At 42.4% G+C, this 12,564-nt stretch overlaps 1 protein-coding gene across 1 annotated transcript; it reads left to right on the forward strand.

Moving 5' to 3' along the window:
- Positions 1 to 5,000: 5,000 nt before the first annotated feature.
- LOC109742646 (uncharacterized) lies at positions 5,001 to 7,555 on the forward strand. The gene is made up of 11 exons (XM_020301743.1): positions 5,001 to 5,031; positions 5,125 to 5,279; positions 5,378 to 5,581; positions 5,668 to 5,889; positions 5,981 to 6,308; positions 6,419 to 6,576; positions 6,662 to 6,862; positions 6,946 to 7,074; positions 7,149 to 7,264; positions 7,343 to 7,418; positions 7,505 to 7,555. Exons 1-11 carry the CDS (start codon positions 5,001 to 5,003, stop codon positions 7,553 to 7,555), a joined length of 1,671 nt encoding a protein of 556 aa, XP_020157332.1.
- The last annotated feature ends 5,009 nt before the right edge of the window (positions 7,556 to 12,564 follow it).

Here is a 12,564-nt window from a genome sequence, read left to right on the forward strand (position 1 = left end):
CCTTGTTGATGTCTAGGACTTTGTTCATGTTCATGAGTGTGATGAAATTTTGAAAAAATATTTCAAACTTCCCGGTCATATTACGTTTCATATTTTGAAAAAATTTCCAAAAAAAAATTGAAACCAATTTTTTTTCCTGTTACTAGTGGCGCACCAACAAATGGTGCGCCACTACTAAGTTTGAATTTTTTTCATTTCCCCCCTCTAGATCTTAAAAGCCCCGTATCTTTCGTTCTGTTAGGTTTTTGGGGATTCTGAAATTGTTCAACGGGGTTCCCCCGATTGAATTTGGATGTAACTTTTCGAGTAGATGATTTTTCATATAAAAAACTTTTTAATCCGAGTTCGTATGCAAAAGTTATGCTCATTTTACTAAATTCCAGAGAGATTTTGCAAATAAAGTCGAAATTCATATTTGTAAATTTTCCCAACAACTAGACCACATATCACATGGGAAACTTATTTTCTTTTATTTTATTGACATTTCCATCATTTTCTTTTATTTTTTTAAAACTGAAAAGGCGGTCCACGCGGGGGGGGGGGGGGGTGTGGTGGTGCAAAGATAGTTAGTAATGGCGCAACCACCTAACAATGCGCCATTAGTAACCCTGGTTACTAATGGCGCACCTGTTACGTGGTGCGCCATTACAAGTTTTTGCAAAAAAATGTTAGTAGTGGCGCACCGTGGTTGTGGTGCGCCATTACTAGTTTGAACTAGTAATGGCGCACTATACACTGGTGCGCCATTACTAGTTTTGAAAAAAAGTAAAAAAAATTGTTAGTAGTGGCGCACAGAGTGTGCGGTGCGCCATTACTAGTTAAAACTAGTAATGACGCACTATGCCCTGGTGCGCCATTACTACTTTTGGAAAAATAAAAAAAACTGTTAGTAGTGGCGCACCGTGAGTGTGGTGCGCCATTAGTGATATGGACATTAATGGCGTACCTACACATGGTGCGCCATTAATGTCCATATGAGCTATAGCCCTTTTCCTACTAGTGGCTGCATAGTTCATAATTCAACGGCCTGCATACGACTGGGAACCCAATCATTTATTGGGCCAGGATGCAGGCCCGCCAGATTGTAAATATAGACTGCTAGTAGGCCCCACAGGGCAGGGACGGATAGGGTTAGGCAATGTGCTCGCCGCTTTAGAAAAGAACTTGAGAGGGGAGGCTCAGCCCGGTAGATAAACTGGTGCGAGCTCCCCTCGCTTGGCGAGGTGGGACTAAACTCCCAGCACCCCTCGGATGTGCCCGGCGCGACGCTCGCTTGGGCTGGTGGGCCGTCCCAGGCCAGCCTCACCCGCGCGCACAATATTACCATATTTAAACCGAGCTGCTACTTCGCAATAAAGTTTGATTTACCGCTAAATTTTTTATAATATTTTAAATATTTTAAAATCAGTTCTATTTAAGTTTTTGTGACAGTTCTTAAATTCACTAACGTACGAAAAACTAATGTGTTATATTTCACTTATTCAATAAAATATTTATTTTCTTTTTATATTTACAATAATTTAAAATCAAATCTATTTTTTCTCTTTCAGTTATTCTGACACTTTTATAATTCAAAAAATGCTAGATAATATGTTTTCTCTTCATTATAATATATCTTTTCTGTTTTCTATTTCAAAAAAAGTATATCAAATATATTTTTTCTCTGTTATTTCATCTTACAGTTTTAAAATTCAAAATTGCATGAATGTATGTTGTCTTTTATTTCACTTCTTAATTCTAATATTTTAATCTGTTTTCTATTTGAAAAATAGTTGTATATCAAGTATATGTTTTGTATTTTTTTCTTTTTATAGTTTTAAAATTCAAAATTCGATGAATGTATGTTGCCTTCTGTTTCACTTCTTAATTATAATTTTTCTTCTATTTCAAAATTCCATTTGCTTGAGTCTAGAAAACAACGTCCTTCGGGCTCCCCCTCCGGCAGATCCGAATGATGCTGGTTGCACATGTGCTTTGTGGTGGCCCGCATGAAACGACATCAAATTTTCGCACCATGTGAGGATGCCCAATGTAGGCCCCCATGCAACATCTGAGCCATTCCGGACACCGGACGAACGTTGCGTCATGTCCGGGCAGCGTTTCGGGGTTATTTCGCCGGCCAAATCCTAGTAAATGCATCGAGTGTCGGAAATTGATGAGAATTGGCATGCATGATGTCCATGGTGATCTCATTGTGTGAAATTGTTTTGGGGACATTTGGTTGAGTGTATAAAAACAACGTCCTTCGGGCTCCCTCTCTAGCAGACCCGAATGCTGCTGGTTGCACATGTGCTATGTGGTGGCCTGCATCAAATGACACCAAAGTTTGGCACTATGTGAGGATGCCCAATGTAGGCCCCATGCAACATCTGAGCCATTCCAGACATCGAACGAACGCTGCGTCACGTCTGGGCAGCATTTCGGTGTTTTTTTGCCGGCAAAATCCTAGTAAATGCATCGAGTGTCGGAAATCGATGAGAATTGGCATGCATGATGTCCATGGTGATCCCATTATGTGGAAAAAATTTGGTGTCATTTGGTTGCGTTTAAAAAAAACAACGTCCTTCGGCCTCCCCCTTCGGCAGACCCGAATGCTGCTGGTTGCACATGTGCTATGTGGTGGCCTGCATGAAATGACACCAAAGTTTGGCACCCGTGAGGATGCCCAATGTAGCCCCCAAGTAACATATGAGCCATTCTGGACACCAAACGAACGTTGCATCACGTCCGGGCAGCGTTCCGGGGTTTTTCGCCGGCAAAATCCTAGTAAATGCATCGACTGTCGGAAAATGATGAGAATTGGCATGCATGCTGTCCATGGTGATCCCATTGTGTGGAATACTTTGGTGCCATTTGGTTCAGTTTAGAGAAACAACGTCCTCTGGTCTCCCCCTCCGGGAGACCAGAATGCTGCTGGTTGCACATGTGTTATGTGGTGGCCTGCATGAAATTACACCAAAGTTTGACACCATGTGAGGATGCCCAATGTAGGCCCCATGCAACATCTGAGCCATTCCGGACACCGAACGAATGTTGCGTCATGTCCGGATGGCGTCTCGGGTTTTTTTGCCGGCAAAATCCTAGTAAATGCATCGATTGTCGGAAATCGACGAGAATTGGCATGCATGATGTCCATGGTGATCCCATTGTGTGAAAAAAAAATTTGGGACCATTTGGTTGACATGAAATATTTATTTTGATTTGAAAATTTTCTAATATAAAAAAGAAAAGATAAAAAATAAAAGATAAAAAGTACATAACACGAGTCCCTCATCGCTCAAAGAGAGGAGCAGCCGGGATTTGTTACACAATTCCCGGATCGGAATCTCCAAAAAAACGTCGAGCATGGGAAGCCTATCCCTTTAATTAGGAGCCCGTACTGCCTCTCCTCAACCAAGGAAAGCAAAGATCACGAACATTCTTTCCCTGGTGGTTACGAGGACCTAGGAGATCCTCCTCCTCCTATATAGTCTCGGCATCGTCGTACATGTCGTCTACGACGGCTCCTACCGCCGAGTCGACGATAACTGCGTCCCTAGCATCCGCCCAACTCCAGCAAGATCGTCAAGAACATCCAGATCGTCAGCGTGTGTTGGCCGCCGTCGACGAACTGCGTCCACGTTGCAACACCGACAACTTCCATCTTCATCGAGCGATCCAGTATGTTGGCTGCCGTACCGCATCATGATGCTTTTCTTTGTGCGTGTGTTAGATTCGATAGGCCTAAGATTAATTAGCACATAATCTTCACTTTACATCTGTTGGATTAGATGTTTTTTGTTTGTGCGAGTATTAGATTAGATAGGCCTATGACAGTAGATTTGTTTGTGCGTGTATTAGCTTAGATAGCCCTACGATTGCAAATTAGTTTCTGCATGTAGTTTGTTGTCTTTCACTTTTAGGCTGGATTGATGGATAAACAAGAATTTTTAATCAGTGTTAGTTATTGCATAGTCACTTTAAGTTATAGCAATGCCCTAAGACATGCATGTTGCAACTATGAGACGCCCACTAATATTGTATGTGTTGCACGTTTGTTTGATGCATGTTTCAGTATGCATAATTTTGTATTTTTCTTTTCGATTCACTGTTAATTAGGTAGTGTCACCGATTCTTATATCTATTTGTACATCATCATATGAAAATAAATGATTAAATAAATTATGTTACTTTTGATTCTGAAACCAATTGATTAAATAATTACTTTTTAAACTGTCATTTTATATGCTGCACATGTATTTGCTGAATGTTTCAGTATGAATGAATTATGTTGTATAGTTTTCGATCTACTGTTGGATAGTGTATTCCATTATTATGTTTTATCCAATAGTACGTTAGGAAAAAAGTTGATTAAACAATTTTTGCTACTGTAGCCAAGTTTATTTTTTTCAACAGGATGGATGAACTCAATGGAGAAATTGTTTGCGCCGTTGAAAAATGGTGCAAACTTCTTGCCGGTCTATCTTCCGGTCAACGCGCCGCACTTGCCGAAACACCACTGCGTAGCATGCTTTAGATACCTTCGCTGAAGATGCGTACACTGTTGATCCGGTACATGGTTGAGATTTTTGATCCTTGCAAGGGCAGATTCATTTTACAAGACTTGGTTGGCAAAGTCTCTCGGTGCCGTGGATGTTGAGTGCATCTTGTCCTTGGAGAACCATGGACTGTCGACAGAAGATATTCTCAGTGAGGAAGGTGAGGATGTTAAAGAACGAGTGCCGCCTCATTTCCTGAGCAAGACCACAGGTAATATAGTCATCGATGATCTGATTGTGGACATCACAAAAAATAAATCTGCCGACGACGATTTCCTTCGGAAAGTTGTCCTCGTGTTGCTTGGAACAGTTCTTGCTCCCATGTCGAGCAAGATTGTCCCAAAGCAATATTACACATTGGTGGACAATGTGAAGCGTATATCCAAGATTAATTGGAATGCGTTCACCCTCCGGGTTCTACTGAACTGCCTTCGCACGTGAGGAAAGGCAAACACCTCCGCAATGGCCGAGAGGCAACTTAGCTCTCCTGCAGGTACACCTTTCAGACTTGTACCATTGCAAAAAAAATATGCTTGCAAATTTACCTGTTGTATAGTACTAACTGTAATTTTTCATATTCATGCAGTACTTGTACTAGGAGAAGTTCAGCCTCTGGAAGGTGAATGCGCGTTCAATCCTAGCTTGTCCATGCAATCTCTCATGAGGAATTGGACTGAAGTTGCAGTCTCTAGGAGAGACAAGTATGATTATGACCACTGCCTTTGCCGTGGTAACGTCAAGGTAATTCATTGCGTTGGGTACTTATTAAATCTTTTATATAACATAATTAATCATATTAATATTTTTATTGATCACATGTACTTGTATTTCACATGCAGATTGAACACAACATAACCAAGGAGTATAGGGCGCAGGAGCGCAAAGTACCCGAACCAGAAAAGCCAAAAATGAAGCCCGCCGTTGGTGCGGCAAAGAAGTCCAAGTTAGCCTCAAACGCGGACGAGATGATGAAGCTCATCATGAAGCGGTGTATGGATTACATACACAGCCAAATGAAGGAAATACTGGATCAAATAGTCGAGGTGACACACCCTTAATTCTATGTATACAACATTTTTTAAGTTGCAAAACCATGCCCACATTAATTAATTCCTTTTATGTAATGCAGAGATTGTTAGAGAAGTTGAACCTAAATGGTGTGATGTACAAGCCAGCGGCTGCTGTGGCTTCCGGCAACAACAATGCAGACGAAGAAGTGGATTCCTTTCAGAATGGTCCGCCAGAAAAAAAAGAATTCGTGTACAGGGATGACTCTAACGGTCTAGAGCCGATGATTGATTTGACACAGCCTGACAAGCCTGTTGGAAACCAGAACAACGATGATGAGGAAGTATGTTTTCATTTATTTGTCTTCATTTATCTCAATTATGCATCTTCATTTTCGTAAACTGAACCTATCACATTATTTCTTTGTTAACCAGAAAACACCTGCCAAGTTAAATGTTGACAAGCCAAGGAAGCCTAGTGATGAGTGCGGCGCAACACCGGAGAACCCTTGGATCATAGGTAATTCTCCTCGAGCAGAATCGTCCGACATTGACATTTCTGCAAGTTCTATCGACAGGATGGTGGGTAAGAGCAAGGGGAAAAAGTACAAGTCTGCAGCAACCACAAAAGAAGACGATATTATATCCGGGAAGCGCCGGCCGACTGTTCCCAAGAAATTTGAATCCCCCTTTGCACTTGACAAGCCCAGCAAGCGAAACGCACGCGGTACTAAGCCATCCGGCAACACTACTGCAACTAGAGGTACCGTTACTGGCTAACTTACTTATTAGTTTACTACCGTTTCATGTAGTCACCGTTCTTGACGTTCGCAATTTATCAAGCTGCTCTGTGTAATTACCGTGATGTGGAAGGGGTTGTTAAGGATGATTTGACACCGGAACTCATCGATGCTGCTGTTACGTTTGTGGAGGTAGCTGCTCGGTCTGAGAAGAATATGACAAAAAGAGTTTACTACAGTGAACGTGGCACCTCTGTGACTGTGGATGAGCATAGATGGCTAGCGGATGACGTTAGTTCTATTAGCATGTCCTGTTATTTAATTGCATAATCTAGGTGTCAGCTATGAACATAAAAGGTTCTTTTATTTTATGCAGATTATCGATGCTTATCAGACACATTTGGCGCTGCACATTGGTCATGATCGGTACCTCTGTCCAGCCTGGAGGTCCAAATACCTTGTTGATCGTGCTAAGACACGAGACAGCCCTAAACCGTCGATATACAACATGGATAGTGCACTGAGCAGAGCTGGAGCAGTACTTAGGGTTCTAGCCGAGTATACCGTCCGTGATAAGGTACGATATGTTCTTACTAGTTCATTAACACTCATTTTAACAAGCATTATTGCATCTGATTACAAATGTGTTCCAAATTTTAGTCGTTTATCCCGTTGAACGTCGGCAATACACACTGGATCATAGTGGTGATGCACAACCGCAAGAAAGAATTCCGAGTTATGGATTCACTCTATCCTCTCGACTTCTCTCTCGACACTATGAAAGCACTCGTACTCTACCCAACATCGAGCATTCTTCATATGAAATGTCGTATGGTTTCTCACTACTACTTTCTTTGAAATAGCAACTAGCAATAGCAATTGATATGGAAGAGGCAAACCGTATTAGACCTGGCAAATATCCAGACGTCACTAGGTGGCCTATCACAGCTCAGATGGATATGCCACAACAAGAGGACGGGTGAGTTATGGTTTATCATTTTCTACTTACGAAAGACATGTTCGTGTGCATGGTGACTAATGTTTGCATATATATTAGGAATTCTTGTGGCCTTTTTGTGATTGAAGTTATGGAGCATTGGGACGGGGAACGATGGACCACCGATTTTACCCAGGTAATTTGTCCTCTCTGTTCGTACACTTGTACAATTGTCGTATAATACAATCTTCTATTCATTAAACCTTCTTCTAAAAATTGCAGGACATGGTTAATGCAAGAAGAAGACGTCTCATCGCCGAGTTGGTTCTCTGACCTACCAACACGCTCGAATATGTGAAGAACAAAATTCGCGACATCGCAAAGAAAAGCAAGGTGTGAAGACATCATACATGATTCAAGATTCTAGTTTTAGTCGTTTGTTTTATGTCCGTAAGCACGTTTCCCGGGCATGGACAACTTTGATTTTCTATTGTTCATGTAATAAGCACGATACCTTGGATTTTTTGTGGATTTTTGGTCGCTTACACATACATGTGTATGTGTAATGCAGTCAGACTATACGTTTCATACCAATACATTTTTGCTTCCCTTCATTTGTTCTAGCTTAATGTTTTTTGCTGCTGTGTTCATTCTTTTCTTCCATGGAAGAGTAATTCATTTCTTTTTTACTTTTGGATCTTTATGTGAATTGGCACTATTCAACAATAGAAAAAGAAAATTTCAACAAATTCCTTTTTTCCCCTGAGAACCCCCCTCGGCTTTCGTGCGATCCGGTGTGGCATCCCGCGCCCGAGACAACGACAGATCCGGCTGATGCATGGGCGCCACACGCCATGGGGACCGCCTGCCGGCGTCATCATTGCATAGCGGACCAGGCGCGGGCGACCCAGTCGACGAGCGCCAGTTGGCGCGGGGGGACGCGCCAGGTCCTGTCCCGCCCAACCGCTCGGTGGAGACAGCCCGCGTGTCGGACGCAGACGGGCCACCCGTGGATCCTGCGGTGGGTGGAGTAGGCGGATCAGCCTAGGATCCCGTGCGCATGATTGCCGCTGGATCTCTCAGGATCGGCGTCCGCAGGTGGATCTTCCTCGTGTCTTGCGCCAAACTCCCTTGGCGTTATGTGTTGCACAGATTTTTGTGCTGCATTTTCTGCTGCATTTTTGTTAGCTTTTCATTTTCTGCATCATGAAGATTTGGATCAGTAGCACCATCAATCACATGATCAACAGCTCTTTCGCCCCCTTGATCAGTAGGATTTAGGAGCTCTGGTGGAAGCAAACGAATTTTCAGCGCTTAGCCGAGAACCCGCATTAGGATGCATGTCAGAGAAGGGAACTTGTTTCGAAAGTGATATAATTTATTAGTTAATATAATATACTTAGGCCTTACACAACTGAACTGCCCACAATGCAGATAGGACTTGATTATTCAGTTCAACAATAAACCACAAAACATACTTAAAATTCATCACAAATCTCCTTCAGCTTCTTGATCTTATCAACGTACCCATGTTTCTGTTTGAGAAAATCTGCAATAATATACTCAAGTTTTTTCTTCTCTTGCTTCAGCTGGTCCCTCTCTTTCATCACTTGGTCTCTCTCTAGCACCACCCGGTCCCGGCCTTTCTCAGCCTTTGTCCTCAGGACTTGATGTAGATTGGCAGAACCATGGTCTGCCATCTTATTCTTCTCCAGCTCCTCTTTGAGATCGCTAAGTGACAATCTTGCATTGCCCAACTGCGTGAGATCATCCTCCTTATCAGCCACCATTTTAGCGAAGTCCATTTTGAAAAATCTCAGATCTTCCTCTGTCCTCCTCTTTTCTCCAATTAACTTGAAATTTTCATCAGCATTCTTAACATTCTGTCTCAGCTTCTCGTCAGACATGCTCCACAGTTCTCTGAGGCAGAACTTCGTAGCCACTGACCACTCCGGGTCTACCCATTCCACATAGTTACATTTCACTTCTTCCTACAGTATGAAAAAATATGGTCTCAATCATATATGCACAAATGCAGTACAATTACATGCAATGCACTACAAATATGGTCTCAATCATATAAAAAAATGTAGCATGCAATGATATATATATATATATATATATATATATATATATATATATATATATATATATATATATATATGGATCAATTAACTACAAGTATATGCTATTATGGGCTAAAACAAATATTAGATCGTAAAAAAGACAACATAAATACGGACTTTGTAAATGCACAAATTAATTGAAATTGTATGCAATTATGGGCAGAACAATGGATTACTGCAAAGTAAATCGAGCACGAGCTAATGTAAACATATATTTACAGTATGGAACAACATACCTTCTGACCACAGGCAAGAAAACGTCTGCCAGTGTCCAAGGAATCAAAAGCAACTAGCCTAACGCAAGGTTCTCGATGCAGACAACGAGAAGACAGATCGTGAGCAATGCCACTCCATTCATAGCAAGGGATAGTCGTAGGAAGCTAAACAACAGAGATAATGCACAAATCAACGCCCAGCGTTAAATACCGAAAATGAACCCTAACCCTAAGCCTAGCACTATCTAGAGATTATATAGCAGGAGCATACTTGTAGGCTAGTCACAAATTCGCTGTCCGAAAAAGAGCTCGACTCGTCGCTCCACGAAACCATGGCGTAACACGACCGGCGGCAAGACGTGGATTGGTGGCGACGGCGGCAACGGTCGCAGTGGATAGACAGAACGAGCATGGAGATCGCGAGGGAAGAACCGCCCCTACCAGCTGGCCAGCGCGACCCATTTAAACGGGCTTTAATCAAAATAAAAATTGTTAAATGGGCTCGGCAATGGGAGCCGCCGTGTGTCGCGCCGTCTAACGGCATCCCTCGCCCCCCTCCACGTCATCGCGACAAGCCGCCCGAGTTACACAACAAACCAAAAAATGGTGGGTTTTTCTTTTCTTTTTGCGGGGAAAATGGTGGGTTTTTTGGTACCAAGTCTATACTCTAGATCCAAGTGTGCTGGTTTTCGGTAAGTAAACTAGAGGAGTGAAAAAATTAATTATTAGCACACATAATTACATCTTCTATATCTAAATAACTAGCCCCCACTAACCTATTTATCTTAACATGCAAGTTTGCCACCTCATCATTCAACATGCACGGAGAAAGGTCCACCACAACATGCAATCAAAAGATTCCCGCAACAACATATACATGTTCCACGTAACCAATTCTCTATTAATATATTGCAAAACATTCCCGCAACATTGTGCGGGGTATCGTCTAGTTTTCTAATATAATATAATTCGAGCGACAACACAAAATATGCCGTCATTACAATGGCTAAAATGCTATCCATTTTCCATGATTAAAGTCCCTAGTGACCGCCTCCTTTTTAGTCCATATATGCTACAAGTGCTATCTCAAGGTCCTGCCCTCTTGCAAGAGTATATATCATGTATGCAGTAACACATTGTAAACACCTCACTATTACATCACCGGATTCATCCGTACATAACTCTAGCAAGTGTTCTACTCTTCTTTGCCCACCACGGTTCTGCACATGATAACAGGAAAAGTTAATGAATGACAAGTTAAAAACAATTATAACCTACAATGCGTATAAAAACTTACTTCTTATTTAGTTTGCATTTCTTGCTGCGTTTAGTGTGCCCTAGCAATTTGCATGCGCCACACCTGATTTTGATCTCGTCGTACGAAAGTGGCCTACCATTTTTCGACATAGGGCGGTTCTCATCTACCTTAGTTGCACCTTTCGTAGATACTTTAACAGGATCTTGAACTTCAACTATGTTGCCTTCGCCATCGTCTACATATTCAATTGCACACCTACTGAGATCAGCCGTTTTCTTACTCAAATTTTCCTTTAGCTGATCATACTCATGGCTCTTAGCTATCACGGCTTTCAAACTCTCCTGTAACTGATCCCACAAAGTTGGGTGTTTGCATGCCGCATGCATAGCTTCTGAAGCCAACACACTGACCTGGCTATATTTCATTTTTTCAGCTGCCCCAGTCCATCCAAATCCCTATAGATCGCTTGTGTGCCTCGCGGGCTGTCCCAACCTTGCGTCTTTCGTGAACCGCACAAGAACTAAACACTTTGGTATTTCAGATATATTCAAGTACTTCAGTACATGGAACATGTGCTTGCAAGGTAGACCCTATCGAATCATTCTTCTGTAGCTGCACCTTATAGTTTCTGCAGAATTTACTGGTGTATACTCCACCCAAAAATGGCTCTTCCGGTTTTTCTTCCAGGCCATGATGTACTGCTGTGACCCGTCTCCGAGCTTTATTTCTACAATCTCCATGCCGCCAATTTTCCTAAGATCATCTTGCAACATATAGAAGTTTGCTGGAGTGAAGACGTGAGAAGCAGCTATCTCAAGTTCCCTCGAGCTAGTAACTGGCACCGATAAACTCTGTGAGGCCGTGCAGTCATCTCGCGCCTCGTTCTCACGGATACGTACAACAGCGTTCTCATAGTGCAAAATCATATCCACCAGGACATTTCACCGTCTAGGTGGAGGTGAAGGCATGAGTTTAGACTTTCACTCCTCCGGTTGCTTTTCATGCCAAGCCAAAACCCCCCTGTCAGATAAGCCGCGGCCCACAATCTCCTCTTCTTATACATCTGTCTCAACCATGTTACTATTTTTTCCGACTGCCATCTTTTGGAAAACGCGTGTCATCTCTCCTCAAACGTGGCCGTGGACGTGCTGTAGTACAGAAGAGTTCGGAACTCCTTCAAGGACTTGTGACTAAGGTGAATCTTCATATTTTTTTCTATATGCCACGTACATATACGGTGCCACATGTCTGGCAAGACTTGGCGAATTGCCTTGATCATCACAGCGTCGGCGTCCGTGATAACACTCTTCGGCATCTTTTGACACATGGACCTCAAAAAAGTCTGCAGCAGCCACACATATGTATCCTCAGTCTCGTCTGAAACTATGGCACACGCAAAAACAGTGGTCTTCCGGTGATTGTTAAGACCAACAAAATGTATGAATGGCACACCATAACCGTTCATCTTGTACGTGCTGTCAAATACAAGCACGTCGCCGAAGTCCTCATAGTCATGACGAGACTGGGAGTCACACCAGAACATCCTATTCATATGTCCTTCCTTATCTAGCTTGTACTCGAAAAAGAAGCTAGGATCCCTCTATTTCCTACTGGCCATGATGCCTATGGCTTTGGCTGCATCACCTTTTGAAAGCAGCTTCCTCTTCTCCCTAGCACAAAGGTTGTATATTTCACGCCTGGTAAAACCAACACCACCATACCATACATGTTTGCTGATGAACG

Source organism: Aegilops tauschii, chromosome 1 (genome assembly GCF_002575655.3).
Source record: "Aegilops tauschii subsp. strangulata cultivar AL8/78 chromosome 1, Aet v6.0, whole genome shotgun sequence".
NCBI lineage: Eukaryota > Viridiplantae > Streptophyta > Magnoliopsida > Poales > Poaceae > Aegilops > Aegilops tauschii.

Excerpts from the sequence above, each read along its gene's own strand:
- LOC109742646 (XM_020301743.1), top strand. The coding sequence starts at position 5,001 with ATGGCCGAGAGGCAACTTAGCTCTCCTGCAG. Across the intron at positions 5,890-5,980 it reads AGAACAACGATGATGAGGAA|AAAACACCTGCCAAGTTAAA; the intron begins GTATGTTTTCAT and ends TTTGTTAACCAG. Across the intron at positions 7,265-7,342 it reads ATGCCACAACAAGAGGACGG|GAATTCTTGTGGCCTTTTTG; the intron begins GTGAGTTATGGT and ends CATATATATTAG.